This window comes from Phyllopteryx taeniolatus, chromosome 8 (assembly GCF_024500385.1).
Source record: "Phyllopteryx taeniolatus isolate TA_2022b chromosome 8, UOR_Ptae_1.2, whole genome shotgun sequence".
NCBI lineage: Eukaryota > Metazoa > Chordata > Actinopteri > Syngnathiformes > Syngnathidae > Phyllopteryx > Phyllopteryx taeniolatus.
The window spans coordinates 5780284-5805599 of NC_084509.1; the positions used below are offsets into that span (position 1 = coordinate 5780284).

Genomic DNA, 25316 nt, shown 5'->3' on the forward strand with positions numbered 1-25316 from the left:
CTTTATGTCATGTGGGTATTCTCCTCCGTATAGTTAACGATCTTGCCCTTCTGCTATCACCATCAAGTCTGCTGTTTTTTCCAAGTATCAGAAAGTAAACAAGGGCAAATCAGACATCCCAGCATGCCTTGAACAGAGGACAAGAGTTCCATGTCATTTCTTTGCCTGGTGGCGTGATTGTCTGAAACATTTAAAAGTCTGTGACATACCAGCGCTCTCATGATTGGGCCAGTTCTTTGCATTTCAAAGAATTCCTGAGACAGATTCTAAAATTCAATGGAACCTTTAAGTCCCATACAGTATGTTTGAATAGGTTTCAACCTAATATTTGATTAGATTTAGTGACGATTGTTCCATTGAGAAATATTATAAATAATAATAATCTGTCCCAAGGTCAAAATGTGACCACCAAGTACAAGGGAAGACAAGGCAAGGCAGCCTTATGAATATAGCACATTTCATACACAAGGTAACTCAATGTGTTTTGTATGATCAAAGATACAATATTTAAAATATTTTTTAAAAAGCACAGAAATAAAAGAAAGCTTATTAAAATCACTAAAAGAATGTAAAGTGAAAATAAGATGGAAAACAATATATACTAAAGTGCTTTAAAAGAGCTCAATCATAATCAATCATGATGAAAAAGAAGAGTTTTGAACCTGGATTTAAAAAAACAATTACACTTGGAGCTGACTTCACATCTGTTGGCAGCATATTGCATTTGTGTGCAGCATAACAGCTAAATGCCGCTTCATCGTGTTTGGTTTGAACTCTGGGCTCCTGAGCTGAGTCTGCAGATCTCAGAGCCCTACTGAGTTGATATACCATTAGCATTTCATTCATGTATTCAGGACCGAAATCATTCCGTGATGTATTGACCAGTAGCAGAACTTTAAAGTCTATTCTATACTGTAGCTGACTGGGAGCCAGCATAAAGAGTGTAGAATTGGAGTTTATATGCTTTGATTTCTTTGTTCTGGTTAGTACAGTAAAGTACAGGCATTTTACCTTTAACCATGATACCAATGTAAAAATGAGTGGAAAATGTTAATTATGTACATTGTTAGCACGTTGAAACAATAAAACACTCAATCTATTTTCTTTTACATTCTTAATGGTCGCACAAGTATAAAATGTTAAATGTAAAATGCGCATAAGAAAACACTGCAATGTGAACCCGCTTACGAAACCCAACTTACAATGTACAGTATATTGTTCTTTGTATCTTCTCCCGTTCTTCTCAATCTTTATTGAGACTAGTGTTACAGAAAAAAAAACTGAACAAGAAGCAAAAGATGCAGCGTTAATCCTTTGATGTTCACTGAACTGAGGTCTCATGAGGTCCACACTAAGGTCTTGCACTTTTTGCTGACGACTTGCGTGACGATGATCTATTTTTTGGAATAAGTGTTGCAAAGAAAATCACACAGAGCCATATAAAAACCATGTCTGCATGCAATGCAAAGTGTTAGTTCAGAGATGGTTTCCCCGTGCCTGCGTGCGTTTTCTCCGGGCACTCCGGTTTCCTCCCACATCCCAAAAAACATGCATTAATTGGAGACTCTAAATTGCCCGTAGGTGTGAATGTGAGTGCGACTGGTTGTTTGTTTGTATGTGCTCTGCGATTGGCTGGCAACCAGTTCAGGGTGTACCCCGCCTCCTGCCCGATGATAGCTGGGATAGGCTCCAGCATGCCCGCGACCCTAGTGAGGAGAAGCGGCTGACAATGGATGGATGGATTGATGAAATTCTATTTATATTCTTAAGTCTTGAGATTTATTGAGCTAATCTGGTACCTTGGGTATCTAATTTCGTCCCATATCATGTGTAAATGTCTGTTAGTATGACAATTAAACTCCTTGAATCCATCCATCCATCCAATACCGCTTATCCTGTTCAGGGTCGCGGGGTGCTGTTGCCTATCCCAGCGGACTTTGGGTGAAAGGCGGACTACAACCTGAACTGGTCACTAGTCAGTAGCAGGGCACATAGCGACATGGACAACCACTCGCACTCACATTCACACGGTCACTGAGTGGGAACTGAACCCACTCTGCCTGCACCCAAGTCAGGCGAATGCACCACTATACCACTCCTTGAATCCTTGAGTATAAAGCAAAATGCAAAATGTACATGATGGTAGTGTAGCGGACAAAATCAGCACTCTCCACCGTGCTTCTCTTACCCTTCAGAGACATCTCTGCCATCAGTCATATTTTTGCTTCACTGTCACACAGGCATATGTTAGAGTTGTCCTGTCATGTTTCATTATGTGAACTTTAAGATGCCCCTGACCTGCTTTATGTCGCCCGAGGGTGAGGGAACCGTGGGTGGAATGATGGGATGCATGCTGGTGTACAGGGTCTCTGCATTAGTCTCTGGGGTCAGGTATAAGTGCAGGCACATGCGACATGCAGCCATGTTAGTACTTACACTTACGCTATATTTTTGAGTGTTTCGTTGCTTCCGCAGCATGCTCACGTTCAATTTTCTGAACTCTCACTCCAAACGTGTGACTTAATCAGTCTGACAGACTCTGGATGCCTGGGGAATGACTCTCTCCACAGTCCCTTTTCTCCTCAAGTTTGCGCTCGCCGTGACAAACTCATTCTGGCATCTTTCGAAATGTAGTGCTCTCTGTTGGACGCACAAAGATGGTGTGTGCAAACATGCCAAGACGAAGCATGCACACAGGTATATCCAGAATCACACTATCACAAAGATAAATATGCAGAGAATTTTGGCTAAAAAGTAGGACAAGCTTCATGCCTAAGGGAGCATCATATTATGGCTCACACTCCACTCCCCAAGCTACCCGCCTTGTTCCACTTTAAGTGTTTACTCAAACAGCTTCCAGAGCACAAAGGATGAGGCAATTTTCCTCATTGGCATATTGCCGATGACAGACTGAATTCTTGTGAAATTTGACCACGCTAGTTCAGTATAAAAACCAACGGGTTTCTCTATTTGGCCCGATACATTATATCTGAGGAAGTAGACAAGGGAGAACATAAGGCTTTGTTTAAGGACCTACCCTCTGAGCAGTGATACCTCTGTATTTACTTTAGCAACACAACCACACGGTATCTTGAACCGCTGCTTAGTCTGTGAATTTAAGAAGAAAAAAAAACACTGAGAAAAGACAAATGGCTCCCCATAAGACAAGAGTGGCCACCTCGACTGAAAAAAAAGAGCGCAAAAAACACTCCACACTTGCAAAGAGCCACAACACAAATGACGTAAATGCCCACAGTATCACAGTAAACTTTACCACATTAAATGCACCTGTCGAATCAAGATATTTCATTTCACCTAATTTAGCTACAATCTAAATAACTCTAAATACAATGCAGTGTATTTAGAAACCACCCAAAACTAAACCCTCAATAATAAACACATTATTTAATTACTACCTCTCTAATGGTGTGAATCAAAATGGAAAATTTTCTTTGCAAAGGCAGAATTGTTGCTACAGGTCTTGTCATGGATCAAATTAGATTTAGCCTTGCTGCCAATATGCATGAAACCTTTATAATCAGTTGCTCTCTGACAAAATCATTTTTTTTGTTCATTTTAATATACTGTGAATCTCAATTACATTTTTTTCTGAAGTATTTTTGGAAACCTGAAATCCAAATTATTGTCTAACAGACAATATTAGTAATGGTATTGCATTAGAAAAAGAGGCTAGGCATAATTTGTCAGTTTAGAGAAAGTAATGAGAAAGCATTACAGTTCCAGGTGGAACAAAAACACTGTGAAAAATGTACTGCAATAAATCACTGCATATCGCAAAATAAATACTTAAAAAAAGGAGTAAAAAGCCTGTGAATAAGTGATCTTTTTACTCTCTTGGGTCCTAAACAAGAAAAAACAAACATTTTAGAGACTACTTCAATTAGCTTCATCTGCATTCCCAAATGGACTTTTCATTTGTGGCCATCCTCTGAGCCAATATTTTCACTTTGGCAAGCTGTGGCCTTTCATTATTCCCAATTAAGGTTAACAACTCTTATTATGCACTGCAAGGTGCAACGTCGTTCTCCCTTGGGAGGGTAAATTGATTGAATTTATTTATTTATTTTGCTTATAGTTTTAGTTTGCCATTTTCTCAAGCAAAACATTCCTAAATTCGTCCAAACGTCTCGCTTTAGATGGACAGTCATCCTGATTTTACCTGACATATGCTCCAATTCACCTCATCCAACATCTCGTTTTTGTCTTCCACTTGAAGCATTTTAATAACAAAAGGCTTCCAGGCTTTCTCTGACCTGGATGGCTTGATGGATCAAGGGTTCTACAGAGCAGAACAGTCCACATACTTTTTTTTCTGCAAGGAAAAACAAGGGGGAAACAAACAAAAAGGAAAGTGGGAGAAGTATTCTTGTTGAATGCAGAATATTACCATCCATCTATCCATCCATTTTCTGAGCCGCTTCTCCTCACTAGGGTCGCGGGCGTGCTGGAGCCTATCCCAGCTATCATCGGGCAGGAGGCAGGGTACACCCTGAACTGGTTGCCAGCCAATCGCAGGGCACATACAAACAAACAACCATTCGCACTCACAGTCACACCTACGGGCAATTTAGAGTCTCCAATAAATGCATGTTTTGGGGATGTGGGAGGAAACCGGAGTGCCCGGAAAAAACCCACGCAGGCACGGGGAGAACATACAAACACCACACGGGCGGGGCCGGGGATTGAACCCCGGTTCTCAGAACTGTGAGGCAGACGCTCTAACCAGTCGACCACCGTGCCGCCGCATAATATTACCAATCTTAAAATTTGCCATTTTTTGTTACGCAAAGGAAAAAAACTCACCCACACACGCTTGGAAAATTTCCTCATTTTTTTTTTCCTTTTATTTCTTGGCATTATTTCCCAATTTAGTTCCATTAAGCTTTGTTTGTTTTAAAGCAATCTGTTGCTGTAATTTATTATAACTGTCAGTATAAATCATGAGGCATGCCGGCACGGCCCATGAAAATAGTGCTTCTCCCCTTCATTCCGTCTCTAATTTTATGCAAAGCTGCCCTAGTTTTTTTCACACAGGGGAAGGAGACATAACAATTAAGGTGGTGACATGGACCCCCTCGTGGCCATGCTCAGGGACCAAATGTTCTGTCTGCGAGACACTGGCCCTCACTTCCAGGGAGCTTGGGGTCGAATTCTGGTTTGTCTCATTTCGTGTGGGAATGCCACTGTGCTGCTGTGAGGACAATAATTGAAGAAAAACAAATTCTGCAAGATACTTTATCTTAAAAATGGTTTCTTCTTCCTTTGCTCTAATCATAAGATGCTACATGTTTCACGTTCAGTTTGGCTTGTTTCTTAAACATTAGCAATGTCAGAAGTAGGTTTTTATGCAGAGAGTGTAATATTTGGACTTTCTTAATATATCCATCCATCCATTTTCTGAGCCGCTGCTCCTCACTAGTGTCGCGGGCGTGCTGGAGCCTATCCCAGCTATCATCGGGCAGGAGGCGGGGTATACCCTAAACTGATTGCCAGCCAATCGCAGGGCACATACAAACAAACAACCATTCGCACTCACATTCACACCTACGGGCAATTTAGAGTCTCCAATTAATGCATGTTTTTGGGATGTGGGAGGAAACCGGAGTGCCCGGAGAAAACCCACGCAGGCACGGGGAAAACATACAAACTCCACACTGGCAGGCCGGGGATTGAACCCCGCTCCTCAGAACTGTGAGGCTGACGCTCTAACCAGTCGTCCACCGTGCCACCTTCTTAATATATATTGGTAAAAATAAGTTAACCAGTCTTGTAGAAGTAAAAACTATAATCTATTGAGTCAAATTTTTAATGACCGTAAACAAAGGCGTAATATGAAGTTGAGTTGAGTCATAGATGTGCCCTCTCTCTCTACACGAACGACTGCACCTCAGCGAACCCGACTGTCAAACTCCTGAAGTTTGCAGATGACACCACTGTCATCGGCCTCATCAAGGACGGTGACGAGTCTGCATATCGACAGGAAGCGGAGCGGCTGGAGCTGTGGTGCGGCCGACACAACCTGGAGCTGAACACGCTCAAGACTGTAGAGATGATCGTGGACTTCAGGAGGCATCCTTCGCCACAGCTGCCCCTCACGCTGTCCAGCTGCCTTGTGTCAACCGTCAAGACCTTCAAGTTCCTGGGAATTACAATCTCCCAGGACCTGAAGTGGGCGACCAACATCAACTCCGTCCTCAAAAAGGCCCAGCAGAGGATGTACTTCCTGCGGCTTCTGAGAAAGCATGGCCTGCCACCGGAGCTGCTGAGACAGTTCTACACAGCGGTCATCGAATCAGTCCTGTGTTCTTCCATCACAGTCTGGTTTGGTGCTGCTACAAAAAAGGACAAACTCCGACTGCAACGGACAATCAAAACTGCTGAAAGGATTGTCGGTACCCCCCTACCGACCCTTGAGGACTTGCACGCTGCCAGAACTAAGACAAGGGCGTGCAAAATCCTCTCGGACCCTCCCCACCCTGGTCACCAGCTCTTCCAGCTCCTTCCCTCAGGTAGGCGCTACCGATCAATGCAAACTAGAACTAGTAGACATTCCAACAGCTTCTTCCCTCTTGCAATCAACTTCTTGAACAGCTAACTTACAATTCCATTACAACAAGCTGGCAATTTTTTGACTTGAGTTCGTTGTCACATTTCTGTATTATGTATTACTCGTGCACTCACTGTAGTTGTCTCGCCGTGCTGCACTATTTGCATATAGTGGCCACTCATGCCAGAGTAGTATCTGCTCCATTTGCACACTGATTGAGGAGTATCTGTAACATTTGCACAACCATTGTCCCAGATTATCGCACTACTCGTCACTTTAAACCGCATACACTCCTTGAAGTCTCAGTGCCCTTTGCACAATGGTCATTGCACCGGACTATTGCGATATTAGCCATTCGAACTGAGGACTCTGCATCTTTTTGCACAATTGTTGTTTGTTGTTGTTTTTTGTTAATGTCTTTATGTCTCCAAAGTGTTCTGTAAATTGACTGTCTGTTGTACTAGAGCGGCTCCAACTACCGGAGACAAATTCCTTGTGTGTTTTGGACATACTTGGCAAATAAAGATGATTCTGATTCTGATTCTGATTCTGATTCATGATCTAATTTACATTTTTTTTTTTACCATGTGTGATTGTCATTCAAGTGTTCAAAAATAAGTTTAAAAAAAAACTAAAGTAACAACACTGGAAGTGAGTCCCTTTATAAACGTCCGGTATATGTGTCTTAACATCCTTTGATTAGTCTGGTTAAACAGTGTTGACAAACAAAGAAATCCCAAATTAAAACGTGGTTTATTACTAAATGTTCCCTGGACTGAAATCTCTTAAGGTACACTGCAACAGACGTCACATATTTGACAGCAGATAACTTAAAACAGCCATTTTAGTGTCTTTTTTCTTATGTCTGAGGTGTTTGACCAATGCCAGACAAACAACATTGCATAAAGTGCACGTCATTTCCCCCAGAGGGTGGTCCGTGGGGATGACAGCGAGAACCTACAATATTCACTTGAACAAATGTCCTGTACTTTGTGCTTTGTCTCTCATTAAATCCCGTATTCCTTTTGTACAACCCAGCTGTTAATTTTCTAGATGAAAGGTGCTTGTTTGGCAGCCTTCAAAGAGCACTGCTCTGAAAGTCACTTGAATTTTGGAGCTTTTCATTCCCCTTTTAGATCCAATATGGAGGTGATGATGAAAAGGATCAGCGCTGAGAAGGAAGAAAAGAGATGTCAACTCACCATTCCCAACTCACCCTATATGCATTGCTCTTTTAGGAGTCATCTTTAAGTTAAAAGCTGTCAAGAATATGAAAAGAATATACATCATTATCATTATCATTTACCTTGGCCAAGCACCACAAGCTAACAGGCTGCTTTTTTTGTATTTGTTTATTGCCGTCTCCTGCCTCATTCTCATCAGAGTGCATACTGATGATTGCAAATGCTTGAAAAGTGGCGGCAGAAACTTTTGTTGATATTTTGATGAGTTCTGTTGCTATTTGGAAAACGGGTATAACAATCTAGCAAAATGTTACATAAGGAAAAACTACTATTTCACTGATAGAGCATGTGAGGATTTACAGTAGGCTGTAAGCCATCATCTTTCCATTCAATGCAGAGGAGACTCTGGCTTTGTGGGGATTCAACTTAAATGTATGGGTTACTGCAATTTGAAATGAGGCCGTGCTCAGAGTTTGTACCGCTGGGACTCGGAAAATTGCATTTTTTAAAAGAAAGTCGTGTTATTAATTCACACTCATAACCAGGGGAAGGTTTAGAGACCATGCAACGCAGGTGATGAGGGGCCTGATGACACCTCTGATCATTCCACTATGTGCTAACACCATTATCGTTGGATACCCTTCTGCATTTTTGATGACCCACTGTGTTGCTGTAATACAGTGTTGGGACAGAGACTTTTCTTCACCATTCTCACAGTAAAATAGACACTAATGCTTTTACTGTCCTATAATACTCTTACTTGAACAATTGGTATAGTATTAAAAAAAACAGAGGCAAAGCTTGTTGGAGACAAGAACAATGCAAAGTAAAAAAAAAAATAGCATGCAACAGAAAGAGACAATAATCACATTTGAAGGTGTTTGCTCATAGTCTATGCAGCAGTACTCGATTCAAACAACAAATGCGCTGGTATTTGGATTACGATTAGGGATGCAAGTGACAGATATGTATTAAATTGCGATTCTCATTTTATCTCTTTTCTCAAGCAGCAGATACTGGATGTTATTATTATTATTTATTTTTTTTATCTTGGAAGCCATTGTGAGTTCACTACTGCCATCAGTCTCTGAATAGAGAACATGCATGCAGCTCGGCAAAGACTTACTTAAATTCTCATTTCAATTGAACTGCACATGGTTATAACCAGTGATGCTGGTAACACGTTGCAAAGTAATGCATTATTCCAGAAAAACGCCATTGTAGAGTAACGATCAAAGTAACGTGTTACTTTTCCCGGGAAAGTAATAAGACTACAGTTACTTCTTCTAACTAGTGTTGTTACGTTCGCGAAATGTGTTGTTCAAAAGAACGCATCTTTTTAGTGAGCGATCTGAACCGAATCAGTTTATGAAATGATTCGTTCTTTTAGCTTGGTCGGTGCCCGCCGCCGTGAGTCAAGCGAGTCGGCTGGGAGCAGAAACGGAACAGGTGAAGCGTTCTGTCCCTCACTTCTGAATCTTTGGTGAATGACCAAAGAGCAGCCAGTGTGCAGGCGGGGGCGGGACTTCATTAAACTTACTGCCATGTGAGTTGCGATTCGCCAGCGTTGTCACTCACTTCGGCGAATGAATATAATGTAAAACATTGTTTTAGCGTGCATGCATGCTACCGTATGTTTTAAGCTAGCGTATGTTTTAACATGCCTGCGCCCAATAATTGGGCAACACTGTGACCGAGGCTGCTAACTGCATTCCAGATATTTAGGTTTCATTAAAAGCTTTATGTGTCAGCACTATAGTTACAACAATCAGATTCAGCCCACAAAGTATTGATTTATCGAGCATTAACATTAAGCATAGTTTTTGTCAAGGTTATGCATGTGCCACCCACACTATACTGGCTCGGTATCACTGAGGGTGGTGACATATGAATCTTTTTCATATTAGCATGAAGGTCTTTAAAGTAGAGTTCAGATGCCAATGCGGGTGTAGAATGGTTGTGTGACTGAAAATGACTACTAAGAATAGCTCTTCTGCCAGGTCCCACAGATTGCAACATATAATGTGTATCAGTGATAAAAGTATCCTACATTGACCCTGACAAAGACGGCTTTCCAAACTAAATACAGTTGCAATGATGGCCCTGGAAGGGGACCACGGTGACAGAGAGAGTCCATTTTATTGCAACTATAGTGGCTCCACTTCCTGCTCTTGAAAGAAGATGAGCTGACCATGGCAGACCTGACACCTCACCCCATCTTGCCTAATGTCACTTCTATAACAGCACACTGTCACTAATCAGTCATTACGCAGCCTTTCTCTAGTAACATCATCACTTCAATAAACTGCATATGGCTTTTAGGCCTCCCTCTCTTGCCACTCTAATCCAATCTCTGATGTGGAGTATGTTCATCACCAGAGGCATCCACGTCCCCCCGCTCTTCGTTGTACAGGAAGTAATGGATGGCTTTGCCCGTGGCTCACCCCAAGGGTTTTTGGCTGCTCTTCAGCTGTTTGTATTCAGATGGGTCTGCATTGGGGTATTTTGATTTAAGTCAGGTTTAAAAGGTTAGCACCAAAGAAAGGCACGAGGGCTTGCTCTTCCCATTATATTTCAACCAGTCCACTGCCATTCAGCATGAGAGGGTGGCTCAAGGAGAGCAGAAAACTTGAATGACTTCTGTGTTTCTTTGTGGTTTGCTTTGAGGTCTCCTGGGCGGCAAGCGACGACTACACTTCGACTGCATGCAAAATGAAACCCTCTGCCTATGTACTGGTATTTGAAAGGACAGCAAAACTTTTAAACATCTCAATGTGCATTATGATTTGTATGAGCCTTTAATACAAATTGTACTTGATAAAATAAAATACAAATCTGAGAGTGTGACAAAAGCACTCCAAATTCCAATTATGTGGACTGAATATTGAAGTGGCCGGTTACTACACTGTCAGATTCATCGTCAGCAGCCATGCTACTAACAAAGAGATTAAAACTGAGTATGTATATGTTGAGGAACCTACAGAAAAAAACCCAGAGGTAGAGTTAAGAAATATATCTAGTGATTATCTTTAGAACAGGGGTTTCTACCCTCTGAGCAAAATCCCTTTGGGAAAAAGGGGAAAATCAGTGAGGGCCTTTTTTGTAATTAATAAATTTTACTTTGATCGGCAATTTCCAGTTAGCTTAATGTTTATTGTACATTATTGTGATCGACTGCTAATTTTTCCCAAATATATATTCATAATATTAACCAGCCTTTTTAGAGATCGGATTAATTAGTTTTCATTTGTGCTTTGTACTGTGTTAGGTTTGTTCACATTGAATAGGGCTCATCAGTATAGAAGGCTGTGTACCCTTGTGTCACAGATTGCTCAAGAGCAACTGTGGATAAAGTTGGCTCATTTCTGCCAACTGCAGTGATGCACTTTTGTTGGTGGGGGAAGGGTGGCATTCAGTTGCTAGCAGTGGCTGGCTCCTTCCAAACAGTGCAGTACCCAGTAATGAATGGGCCTTTCTTCCCGATTGCTTAATTGTCTTAGTGGGACAAGCAGGTGGTTCAGAGCCTCTTTTGCTAACTGGAAAAAAAACACAACATGGACATCAGCGCAGGGTATGGGAATGTTGGGGGAGGGTGACATGTTTTATTCTCAAAGCTGCACATCCCCCTTTCAGATGCCAAACGTTTTAGCTTGTGCTGAGACCAAGTTTGGGCCTGCTCTCACGAGCTAAATGAGGGATAACAGTTACAAGACCGAGGTCTGAGCTAATTGTTCCAGACAGTTGTGGCATTCTCAACAATCAGTTGTATATTTATTTTTGTATTCACTTTATTTACAGATCACCGCATTGTATTCGTTTCACGTGACATCACGTTTTTTCTTAGCGTCTTCTTGATTTCCAGCAGATTTGGCATGTTTAAGTGCATTGCTGCGAACTAAGGGTGAAGTGATGAACACCTACAACAAATCCTAATGCCTGGATCAGACTACAAGACAAATTTGGTCTTTGACGATTGCACTGTCAGACTTTTGCCATAAAATCTTGCCATACTTCGTGTCATGATCTGTGCCCTACAGTTACTCCTTTGGAGCTTGGATGGCGCTTTGCGCCTTGCCTCTTTCTCTCCCCCTCTCTCCCCAGCGATCAGCATGACCCTGGCCGCACACCTGTCTTTAATCAGCACTCATCATTGCCCGCATATAAGCCTGCCAGATCCAGGATTCCACTGCCTGAGTATTATCACTCAATTGTGGTACACAGGCCGACTCTTGCACTCTTGTTGCAAGTTACTCGACTTCCTGCAATTGCACTTACCTCCTTGTGTTCTTCTTCGCCTCGCTGTCCAATCCAGCCACACCGCCAAGCTCGCACACCTGCTCACACCCCCGCTTCTGCACGTTCCTTGTCCCGACGGTCCACCATCACGCCTTGGAGATACTTACCCTGGACTTCATCCATCCATCCATTACCTTTACAGCTTATCCTCACTAGGGTCGCGGGTGCGCTGGAGCCTATCCCAGCTATCTTCAGGCAGGAGGCAGGGTACATCCTGAAGCGGTCGCCAGCCAATCGCAGGACACACAAAACAAAACCATTTGCACTCACAATCACACCTACGGGCAATTTAGAGTCTCCAGTCAACCTACCACGCATGTTTTTGGGATGTGGGAGGAAACCGGAGTGGCCGGAGAAAACCCACCCAGCCACGGGGGAGAACATGCAAACTCCACACAGGCGGGTCCGGGATTTGAACCCCAGTCCCCAGAACTGTGAGGCGGATGTGCTAACCAGTCACCCAGCGTGCCGGCTACCCTGAACTTGATTATTAATAAACCATTCTCCACTACTTCCTCCGCCTCCGTCTTCTTCTGGGTCCAGTCAACATTGATACGAGTGTATCATGACATCTCGGTCAGACAGCGGCAACGCGACACGTCATGTATTCCTGCACCGTATCCAGTCTTTTACGATCACTGGGCATCATCTTCTCAAAGCAAACACTGTCGGGGAGGCGTGACCACAAAACATATCATCTTTCACCGGAAACGGCTACCATGGCAACAAAAAGTTGTTGTCAAATGCCCCAGCAAAGTTAGGGAAAAAAAGAACGAAAACAAACAAACAAACAAAAACGTGCTGTGTCACCGGATGATAGGGAGAGGATATTTCTTCGGGATTTACCTTCAAGGAGAGCTTGAGGTACTGTATGTTCACATACTTTTAATAGGGTTGCAAGCAGGTTACACCTAGCAGCTAGAGCTAGCTAGTGTTAGCACTAACGTTTGTATGTAAACATGCCAGCGTTCTGTCAAATCATGCTCTACAACATTGGTAAACATTGGTTTGTGAAATTTAATGAATGTTGACAATGGCGAGCAAGGGAGGCTAATGCGAGACGCTGTTGCAAGAAGCAGTCCTATCGGTCGAGGTCAAGGCGCGCTGTTGGAGAGCTGTTGTTCATATGTCACGCTCCACTGAAGATTTCCCCCCCAAAAAAATCAAACATGCTAGACTTTTCATTTTGGCGTCACAGGGTTATCGTAGGGCAGTCGGTCGTGGATTATGTCAAACTACAAGAAGTTGTGTCGGAAACGAGCATGATCTGGAAATTGGCCACAATAGCAAATCGGGCTAATAATGGGGCTAAAATCCTGTAGTATGACCCAGGCATAAGAAATAAACTAAAATAACAAATATTGAAGCCATAATTTATTAACGGTTACAATTACTGTATCGAGTAATGATTATGCTGTGCAATTAAACTGTATGCGGAATGGTTTTATCTTATTACATAATAAACTGAAACAACTGTCCCACGGTAATGTTCTTGACATAATTTACAAAATATAGAAATTCAGACAAACTGTTCTGGAAATAAATTTCTATAGGTTGGCAGCTCTGCAGTCATATCCATAAATAATTTGCATAATAATTTTTCCGGTGTTTCGGCTTCAATTTTTTGGACTTGGATTTCTAATTTTCGTTCTTTTGGTTTCAGTCAAGAATTTTCATTTCGATGCATCACTAATTTTGAGATCGTTATATTTTGAAATACCTGCAGAGAAATTTAACGTGTTTCTTTGTGATGTTCATAATTGTTAAATAAACCTTCTTTATCATGTAAATCAGTTTGGTCTGGTCTGGCCTTTATCAACTTTATTAAAATAAATATTGAGTCACATCGAACATTGACATTAAGGGGAAAAAAGCACTAACTTGAGTTACACACGTGGGGAGGTGCTGCAGTTTCAGTTACAGTTTCTTTGTTTTAGCTGTTACCTATGGGGGTGTTTATCATGTTGGAGTCCAGTTCCCATTTAACAGCCTAAAAGGTTTGCCTACCAATGGAAAGTCTCTCTACAGCCATCATCATGCTGAAATCATGCACTGCAGTTGGAATATCCGACACATCCATGTTCATGCACAGGTGACAAGGTCCTTCCTTCCTTTTCTACTTGTACAATTTAAAGGACTGATTTGCATTTATATTGCCATTCATAGCTTGCAGCTGTAACGGTCCTGGTAAAGTTGTAAATGCCCAGACGACATAACATATACACACACACACACACACACATACACCTTTATATATATATACACACACACACACACATACATATACATTCGGACACATACACTTACATTGCAGCGTGAATACCTTTTCCGTTTGTCTATTATTGTATGTTAGTTAAATGGTAATGTTTTAGGAAGAGGTGCAGAGACAAAGAAAAAGAGGAGTGGCGGAGTTCACCGAGGTGGAATATCGAGCTGTCCTGAAGCCCTCCCTCAAACTCAGGGAAGTCATTATCAGTTCAGGAACCCAATTTCTCAAGTGCCTCCTGCACTCAAGCACCACATGTATCTTCTTGGCTGTCCTCCAACATGCGCCTTTATTGTTATGCCAATGCATTGGCTTGTGTTTATTCTCAAAAGTCTCAAAATATACTGTATGCAAACGAAACTTTGCTACAATGTTAATCAAAAGAGGACTGTACAGCCACACAACTGGATAGGTGAACTGCCAATGTATTTTTTGTAAATGTCCTATCCTTTGCAATCCAAGTGAAAGCAATTGCAATTGGATTTAAAGTTCAGTACTGTAGTCTAGGCGGCACAGTGGACGACTGGTTAGAGCGTCAGCCTCACAGTTCTGAGGACCTGGGTTCAATCCCCGGCCCCGCCTGTGTGGAGTTTGCATGTTCTCCCCGTGCCTGCTTGGGTTTTTTCCGCGCACTCCGATTTCCTCCCACATCCCAAAAACATGCATTAATTGGAGACTCTAAATTGCCCGTAGGTGTGACTGTGAGTGCGAATGGTTGTTTGTTTGTATGTGCCCTGCGATTGGCTGGCAACCAGTCCAGGGTGTACCCCGCCTCCTGCCCGTTGACAGCTGGGATAGGCTCCAGCACGCCCGCGACCCTAGTGAGGAGAAGCGGCTCAGAAAATGGATGGATGGATGGATACTGTAGTCTATGTTTGTGGAGCCTGTCGTGTTCGAATATGGAATTGCAAAGAGCCAATCAAAAAAGCAATCATTTGACCAACAACTAATTACATAAAATTAAGCCCTTGGTTAAATATATTAAATAAATAAAAAATCACTAAACTGTTTGATATGTTGAGCAAACAAATCTCTTAAAGGTCCTGTATTTTGTCTATTTAGACCTCCATAGAGTGACTGTCTTACATGCACTCAGTATTAAAGTATAAATTTCATTGAACAAAAACACCTTGCTTTTGTCATACGAGTGTCCACAAAAGGCCCCTCTGACAGCTACTTTTGTGTGACCCAGTTTTGTATCTGCTTTGTCTATATCTAACCTTAAACCTAACCCCCTTTCCTCTGATTGGTTGCCACCTTGGAGAAGACCCACTTGTAAGATCAAATGTGTTATGCTGACAGCGCTGGCTCGGGGGGCGGAGAGGTAAGCGGAGAGCTTTGTGACATAGATAAGCTCGAGAAATTCGAATGACCTAATTTCAATTTCAACTGTGTGACACAGTTAGAATAGATAACAGTGTTGTTGTCCTTAACACCACATGATAAAACAAACATATATTTACAGTACTAAATGTCTCAATAATGTTCATCTTGGGTGTTTGGTATCAATGTGGTGCCAGCATTTGAATCGTCTCAGGGTATCATCAGTAAGCACTAGATTACAAAGAACACGAGACGGCACAGAAGCATTGTCATTACTTGTGAGTGAAAATTATCGACTTAAAATGATCATTGTGATACATTCTGTTTTCAGCTCACCCTAGATCAGAGATGGGCATAATAATTGAGTCATCAATTATTGGTCATTAAGCATCTTGTGGAAATAATTGTTGATCAATTGATCAGTTGTCTGAAAGCAAGTGAGGGGGAGAGGAATGCATCAATTGGCTGCAACCTATGCTTAGCAACCTGATGAGGCTTTGATTGGTGAAGTTTGCTTTTTGGTTTAAACATGGTTTTTCTTCTTTATTTTGCATTACACAAATATAAATATGATTATTTCAGTGCGGCACGGTGGACGACTGGTTAGAGCGTCAGCCTCACAGTTCTGAGGACCCGGGTTCAATCCCCGGCCCCGCCTGTGTGGAGTTTGCATGTTCTCCCCGTGCCTGCGTGGGTTTTCTCCGGGTACTCCGGTTTCCTCCCACATCCCAAAAACATGCATGAATTGGAGACTCTAAATTGCCCGTAGGCATGACTGTGAGTGCGAATGGTTGTTTGTTCCTATGTGCCCTGCGATTGGCTGGCAACCAGTTCAGGGTGTACCCCGCCTCCTGCCCGATGACAGCTGGGATAGGCTCCAGCACGCCCGCGACCCTAGTGAGGAGAAGCGGCTCAGAAAATGGATGGATGGATGGATTATTTCAGTTGAATATGTTGTGATTGGGAATGCTATTGGCTAAAGGCATATTATTAGCTCTAAAATGGAAGATGGGATTTAAACAAAGCTTGTGCATACGTCATGTTGTTACATTTTTTTCATCATACCTAATAGAGCAACTGTTTTTACAGGCAAAACCTAAACCGAAGCAAACAAACAAAATTTTTCATTTTCTCAATCTGTGTCCATATAGCATTTGTCCAACATAAATATCACAAAATTAGACTACCCGTTTGGGTCCATGAAAGACCCATCAAACGCCTATGACTGCTTCCGAAGGAATAAACAGTTTGTTGTTTCCTGTGCATTAAACTGCAATTTCAAAGTCATTAATCCTTATTTTAATCCGTCTCAAATAAAATCCTGAATGAGGTCAACACAGTATTCCATGTACTTTCTTCTACATTTATTGTTGTCTTTAAAATAACAATTTAAAATCTAACCTTGCTCCATGTCTTCCAAGCAAGTCTCATGTATGTTACAAATAAACAGATGAATGCCATGCAGATGCTTGCCATGCCTTTACAGGTGACCCAGTGATCACAACAGCATCTGGTTGAATTACTTAACACTGCCACCCAACAGACATGTAATCCGGGATAATGCCCTTTTGCTGAGTGCTTCAATCTGGATAAATTCATCCCAAAGGAATGAGATCCAGCCGCAGTGTCTCATGAAGAAAGGAGATGAGGGGCCGGAGGTTGATTGGTTGCTACTAAAGAGATCTGTTGGTACTGGGAACTGGGTCCGCACAATAGATAATAAATAAATAAATGAAGCCCAGAATAAACAGCTTGCTTTGTTGACTGGTTGACTGACTACACAAGTGCAAGACCATCACTTTTTTTTTCTCCTCCAAAACTCCAATCTAATCACATCCTGGTTTCTCTGACCTGAATTCTGGCAGAATCTAAATGAGGCTTTGGTCTAAACTGCAGTCCCTGGATATACTGTACTTAACATTTTATTTGAATAAAACAATTTCAACACATGGTCATCAATCTTTGATCTTACTGATTTACTGATACATGGTAGGTTAATTGACAACTCTAAATTGCCCGTAGGTGTGACTGTGAGTGCGAATGGTTGTTTGTTTGTATGTGCCCTGCGATTGGCTGGCAACCAGTTCAGGGTGTACCCCGCCTCCTGCCCGATGATAGCTGGGATAGGCTCCAGCACGCCCGTGACCCTAGTGAGGAGAAGCGGCTCAGAAAATGGATGGATGGATGGATGGATTTAGTTGTGCATCTTTTTTTTTTCTTCTTGCACATGAGGTATACAAGCTTCTCTGTCATAGGGAATACTCTTTTTCCTGGAAATTGCATCTCCTTTTAATGGTAAAGTGTCTGCCAAATATTAGGAATTACAACTTCCAGCTGTTCACAGGCAGCCTTTTAGATTATTCGCTCATATGTTTACTTATTACCATAAATATCCAACAGGGCTCTAGGATCAGTGGGATTACAGTGGGTTTAATCTATCATGCCACACAAAAAATGAGCAGGGGTGTTACAGCGGCTGAGGTGACTTAAACTGGCTGGCCTTGATGGGACATGCAGCCTAAACAAGAAAACAAACTACATGCCATCCTGAATAGATGACATCATCTGTCACTCGCTGGGCGTATGATCACAAAAGCACTCACATACTGTAGCTGTCATTGGTAGTGAGATTCTAATACGTATGGGTGTGAAGACAAGGCCACTTATTCTTTTCCAGCATATTCATTGTCGAAAAACAGCCTATAGAATTTTTACACAAAAAGTAATGCACATCTTTTTGCCACTAAATATGTTGGTATGAGCATCTGTACAAAAATGTTTGCACATTTGGTCTTTGCTAGAGTGGGTGAGTGATTATACTGAGCATATTCAGTTTTAAGTGCAACTTGTCTAGAGCATGTCTGCCATGTTTTTGCATGTGCTTGTTTTGTCAAATGAGCCATGGCGGGGAGTTTATACATGCTTACTTAACATATGCTGGGGAAAAAATTGTCATATCACGCTCAGTTATGAAAGTAGCATATAATAAATCATTGCGGGCAGTTTAACCCGTTTCCATTTTCCATGCAAGGACATGCAGTATGACTGCTGGAATCGCATTTATGATTTACCACAAACTATTCTGAACAAGTTTAATCTCACGAAAATTCAATATAACATCAGCAAGATGTCCACCAAAAGCGGATTTTAAGTTGTCAGACAGTCATTAATATACAGCAGTGAATGAAGGGGGTTGTGGGGAGGTTTAGGGTACTAATATGTGCTTTCCAGGACTGAGAGACAGCTTAGTGTGACTGGGTGCCGAAATAAAGAGTGATACGAGATATATGGGGAGAGTGTGAGTTAATGAAGGAGAGTGAGCAGAGGGGAAGGGCTTTTTTTTTTAAGAAGATTGGGATTTGATTCCTGTGCAGCAGCAGCACTGCTCCCAGTGGGCAGACATTGACTCAAGCCTTATACATAGCGCTTCATGAAGATTTCATTTCTTAACAAGGAAGCATGGGGAGGGGTGGGGGGGTGGGGGGGACAACATCCCAGACTGTGCACATTAATCTTCTTACACTGACTTATTCAGAGAAAGAACACAATAAAACAGTTAGGGAGTGAGGTTGAGGCTATGGCCACAAAACCATCCAATTTTTTCTAACATAATTTATGTGATAAATAACTTTTATTCTTAAAACTGTTATAACTTATATGACATTTAAGTATTCAAAAATGTTACTCAAAGCATTACCTGTACAAGTATTTAAATGTAAACACTAAGGCTGGCACTGACTGACGCGACCAAAAGCCGCTGAACTGTCGCACAGTAGGCGGGTTCTGCCACTAATTTTCATGAGTTGATGAACGTCGGCCACTAGTTTTGCTGTGATTTAAAATCAGACGTAGCTGGTGTAACAGCCAATCAAAAATAACATACTATTATCACACAAAAACATATTTTTCCAGGTATGAAGCAAGATCCAGCAGGCCGACACCAAGCCTTGTCAATACAGAATACAGTGTAATTTGTGTTTTACAATACAACTTAACTAGCTGTATAATTTCATGTGTACCTGTGGCTAAAACATAAAGCCTGGAGAGTTTCTGTCACTGAAATTCACAATGAAGCGACATCCAGCCGCACAACACCAAGCCATGCAAATCCATCATATTTGTACAGGTATGTGTGTGCGTGTGTGTGTGTGTGTGTGTGTGTGTGTGTGTGTGTGTGTGTATATATATATATATATATATATATATATATACATAATTTAATTAGAAAATATTATTTTGTTATTTATGATTGTGTTATTATGTGCCTGTCTCGCACTGGCTTGGTCAGCCACCAGCATGCCTGCAATCCACACTAACTGCCCCCTTCATAAGATCTTCGGTTATGAAGAAAAGCCATGCGAGATATGCATAAAGTTGAGTTGAGTTTAACAAAATTATTACATGACATCTGAATTATGGAAGGCATTTACACGTTAATCACGGAGGTATCAAACTCAAGCTTGGTAACTCATGAATGGTCACCACTAATGACATAAATTCTAACTGCTTATCCCTACTGTCACAATGGGTGCATTGGCCAAATCCCATTCTTAAACCAGCTAAAAATCGAGGGCTACCAGCGCGTACAAAAAATTCATAAAACATGTCTTAGCTTCGTAATTGCTTTGAAATCATCCTCCCATCCATCCGTCCATTCTCTAATAAATAGTTATTCCACTTTTTGAGTCACGCCATTGTAAATGAGCCCATGTTCAGAGGCATGAGAATAGGACCGGAAATGGCGTGGGCTGACTCTGCTCCATTCATGGGCGTAGGACGGTTTAACGTTAACTCCGTTTAATCTTAACTGGTTCGGGCACTGGAATTCGTCACCCAACTTCGGCAAAATCCTTTGCATTGTACAGGACAGCAAACTTCTCTTCACCCTAAATCGGAATGACGTCGCGTAGAATTAAAAAAGATGTCAGTAAAGTACGATACAGTACAGTACAGTACAGTACAATACAGTACAGTAACAGCAGCAATTAAAAAAACCTATTGTGATTAAAAATTTTAATCAAAATCACCCTAATATTAAGAAACAAAGAGAAGGCAAGTATATACAGTTTATGTTTTTCTGTCTGGCAAATCCACTGTAAGGCTATTCTTACCCTCCGCCTCCCTCTCCTGGTCTTCACATTTTTCACCCACTGCCTGACAGAAGCTGAAGTTCTCAATCTCTCAAGAACACAAAACTAAGAGCGATGGAGTGAGCCAGAAGGGATAGCTGGAGAGGGAGGGAGAAAGGTGTCGCTGCCAGTTGAGGAGCCAAATCAAGACACCAAGACGAGTGTCACACGTTTGGTGTAATGTATGGCTCAGACGGAAGAAGAGAGGAATGAGGGTGTGGGGAGATGGACAATGTTCTGGGAAAGCTTGGCCTAGGGTGAATGTGTTCCTGGACACCGTTTCCTGAATCCCACGGACTTGCTGAGTCATTCATCACTAGCAGGAGAGATGACCACAAAAAAGAAAAGTTGCCCTTGTTGCAGTAACAACATAAACGGGATGGAGAGCGTCTCTAGATTTGCACTTAATGGGAGTGCAGAAGAAAAATGCTGTGTGCCTCTGTGAATAGTCTCTTTTTTTCATTTTCCCATTTTCATGCTCTCTTCATCTCTCGCACTCGTTGTGTAGAACATCTCTCTGCCGCCAAAAGTCCCCTCTGCCCCATGTTCATAAAAACAAGATTGTTTTCTGAGAGGCTTTCTGCTGACACTGACTTGCCACATAAACAGAGCGTAATTTGCACGACAACAGTCAGGTTTACTGGGAAGCACTTTTGTTTCCCTTACCCTCCCCAGAGGCCTGCATGGGGAAGGTACGTCGTTATCCCCTGTTTACATGGCGGACGAATACGCTATATTATATATTGTAGTAATAACCAATGGTGCCACTTTAGTTGAGTTGAAATATGCTGTTTATAGTTGTTTTGGGTGAATAAAACTGAGCCACTGATTGTATGTGGATGAGAATGTGATGATTGCATGTCATAAAGTGCAAAATAAAGTGTTCTAGTGGGTAACATTATTAGAAAAGCATTCACGCTGTACATAGGAAATGGGATTAAATCTAAATGATGCATTGTACTGTTAGCAGTAGGGATAGGACAAAATATTGATATTGCAATATATCATAACACATGAAGAAACCAACATGCAATTTATATATTGCTGCTGTCTGATTAAATTCTCCTCCATCCACTGTCAACACTGCAAAACAACTGACAGAAACAAGTTCTATTGCTTTTCAACAAGCATAGCCTCTTACCGTAAGATGTGTCCATCAGTATTTGTGGTTATTTTATTGTTACCGGTACATTTAAGCAAAAAAACATGGTTCACTTACACATAACTCTCGTAAAAAAAAACAAATTTATGTTTACCTTATTCCATTACAGAAACATCACAACGTATAGTAGGTGTTTTTTCTTCCACTATATTAGCATTATTAATATATTAGCATCAATTCCAGCAGATGCTTAAAACTGATAAGGCTGAAGGCTGATTATGTATTTTGATGTCACAATAAGTACATATGGCACTGTAGAGGTGATGGAATTTCAGAAAATAACAAAAACAACAAAGGCAACATAAAGGGCATCTAAAACATGACTGGCATCCCAGTACCCGATCTTATATCGTGAAATTGGAAAGTAAGAGGCACAAAGTGGACAACCTCTCTGGAAGAAGGGAATTAGACTATCAGTGTTTTACAATTACAGTCTATAAAGCATTTTCCCTCATGCAAAACATGAAGTCAGCATGAAAGTGTAACCACAGCAAAGTGACGTGATGGATAAGTGGTGTTATTTCCTCTGAGCTATAAATCAACGCGTCAAAAAGCCCTCTTGGCCACATTTGTTGTCAACAATAAGACTGGGCTATTTGCCTTATAAAAATTGTTTGGCTTTCTCTGTTCACTGAGTAACAGACCTTTGGTAACGTTGAGTGAAACAGGTGGCAGCAGTGTGAATAGTCCCGGAGACAGTAAGCTGGACCAGGCAGAAGGCGTTCCTCTTTTTTCTTTTTTTTCTTTTTTTTTTTTGCAACAACCACCCAGTGGCAAACTGGAAAGCCATCAAGTCCACCTTTATTCTGACCACAAACTGAGCTGTCCAAAAGCAATAATAAAAAAAAAAAAGAGCCTGAGTAATGTGAATTCTAAAACGCTTTCTCTCTCTTTTCTTTCTGCCAGAATGCCCGTTTGCTGGACTCAATGGGAAAGGGCTGTCAATTCAAAGCAATGTGGCTCAAGAGTAAACGCTTGACTGGACTGGGGTTAGAGGGCTTTGCGTGTGTGTGTGTGTGTGTCTCTATGTGACAGGAATACCAACCTCACAGAGAGAGTATTTAACTTGTCGGCTTTGACTGCAATGACGGAGTGACGGAGAAAAGCGCAGAATCGGGGAAAAGACAAAACAGGAGACTTAAAGATCCCTCCTGTCTTAGACTTAAGAGTGCACATCTAAGTATAAAAAATCCCACATGCTAGCACGCACAATCAGACATGGCATGAAAGGGAGAAGTCAAACCTACGCATTCCAGTAAGTCACCCAGCCGTCACACTCAATTAAAATGAGGCAAACAAATAACTTCAAATGTGTAAAATCCTACCGTGTCCGAAGATCCACAGGAGCAGAAGAACCCGAGGGATCATTATTGAGAGTGTAAGAGTGGCAAAACCTATGAAAACAAAACAGTGGGGTTGTGTGAAGTTGGCAGGCACAAGAAGACACAGTGCTCCTCTGTGCTGCTGGACGGACGGATGCTTACAGCCCTCCTTTTTAGTGTGCCCGTTTACCAGAGGAAAGCCGCTATAGTGTCTTCAGTTCTTCGCCAATCCTCCTCCTCCTTCTGTCTTTTTCCAACGTGTCAGACTTGAGAATTGCCGGAGGTGAGCTCAGGCTCACATGCTCTTCTCCTGATGGGAGCTTCTTGTACTTTCACTGTCTTCTCTGGCTGACTCGCACAGCGTCTCGCTGGCCATCCATACTCCGGCTCATCAGCGCTCACTCGTCCCGTCTCTCTCCATCACGCTCTCTCACTCTCTCTCTCTTGCTCGACTACTCGCAACACCGTCATTGGGGATGAAGCTACGAGACTCCTCCTTCTCCCAGAAAGTATGTACAAGGTGCATGTCCTCTGGCAATGGGAGCAGTCGTGGGAGAAACAGAGGGTGCAGCTCTAATTAGAATCAGAACACAAGCAGCATGGCAGCTTTATCCTCCTCCTCCCATATAGACCCTCGTCCCCTTCTTTTAGGGTTCTTTAGTTTGTTTGTTTGTTTGTTTGTTTGTTTGTTTTTTCCCTAGAATTCCATACAGGAGACTTTGGTTTCCCGGAAAATTGATAAAGATCACATTCACTTCTAAAAACAAAAAGTCTCAAATATAAGCAGTCAATGTATTGTCAAGAGAAAGGAGTAAAAAAAAAAGTTGTTTTTGGTTTCCATTGACAATTTTTGTTTTAAATACCGGTAGATAAATGAAGGCATAATGTTACAAGGACGAAAAGCTGTGATATTATGCGCTTAAAAGTTTTTTTCCGAGAATGGGTGTCATGAGAAATGAGTGAGGCTTCGGTACATGGTGTTAGCACGACTCTCTTTATTTTCCCTTGAGTGCAGTAACAAACACTTGCTTTCTCACTGGTAACCACCAGAGGTGGGACCAAGTCATTGCTTTGCAGGTCACAAGTAAGTCTCAAGTCTTTGCCCTCAAGTCCCGAGTCAAGTACCAAGTCGAGAGTTCCAAGTCCCGAGTCAAGCCTCAAATTGAGACATGGTTGATTGAAGACTCTAAATTGCCTGTAGGTGTGAATGTGGGTGTTACCTAGTGAGGGTAAGTGGTTCAGAAAATGGATGGATGGATGTATATAATATATACTGCATTTATATATATTATATCTTTTAAAAGCCACATTTACTTATCAAAACAAATTTGATAAACAAGTGCATTGAACCTTTATAAGGAAACTTGGGGACAGATCAAAATTTGCACCTGCAAAGCCAATCGTCAAGGCGTGAGCTTAGTTTATTTCCCCATTAAAACTGATAGGTTTTCAGCTATTCTCTGAAATAGCTATGGTATGACTTACCTTTCTCACTTTGTTTCTGAAGTGACATTAAACAGACCTGTCACAAATATTAATTTGCATCCACTAGTGCTGCAATTACTCATCAAGTATTTTAGATAATCAACAGTATTTTTCGTAAATTGACATTGTGTGCATAAAGCAGGAAATTGCATTTTCTTGTCTACAAACATTTCTAGTAAGGCAATTTCAAACACAAATATGAATAGATCTCAGTTCAAACTTGCCATTTCTTGTGAGTAACAAAAACATAAGGCATTAATTAAAAAATTTAAAAAAGACAAACAAGTTTGTCATCTTGTTATAAAGGTACAATTTTATCCAACTGTGATGTCGCAGTCAGAACACAAAAGGCACTGTAAAAATATTGTGTCAAAAAGAACCAAAGAAAAGGACACGAAGAACACTGCAGTTGCATGCCAAATAGATGCTAGCTGTGTGCTGATCGCTAAAGGTAAATAAAGTGAATAAAAAATGAAATACAGTATAAGACTGGTTCTTGAGAGCACTCCACTGACTAAACCAGACCGTAATGAACAGGAAGCCCATACAGTGCATGACCGGCGCGCTGTGTAACTATCACG

At 41.6% G+C, this 25316-nt stretch overlaps 1 protein-coding gene across 11 annotated transcripts in view; it reads right to left on the reverse strand.

Annotated features, from left to right (window-relative positions):
• kirrel3b (kirre like nephrin family adhesion molecule 3b) overlaps positions 1–23704 on the reverse strand; it is a 210009-nt gene extending 186305 nt beyond the window's left edge. For 6 of the 11 annotated variants that reach the window (XM_061782394.1, XM_061782393.1, XM_061782389.1 and 3 more), the window contains exons 1-2: positions 23413–23697; positions 23254–23322 (exon numbers count right to left, since the gene is read on the reverse strand). In XM_061782394.1, coding sequence (XP_061638378.1) covers positions 23254–23296 — 43 coding nt within the window. In that variant the 5' untranslated portion in view covers positions 23297–23322; positions 23413–23697. Of the gene's footprint in view, positions 1–23253; positions 23323–23412 lie in introns of all 11 variants that reach the window. The other 5 variants (XM_061782386.1, XM_061782384.1, XM_061782397.1 and 2 more) reach the window with 3 other exon arrangements.
• Between the last annotated feature and the right edge of the window lie 1612 nt (positions 23705–25316).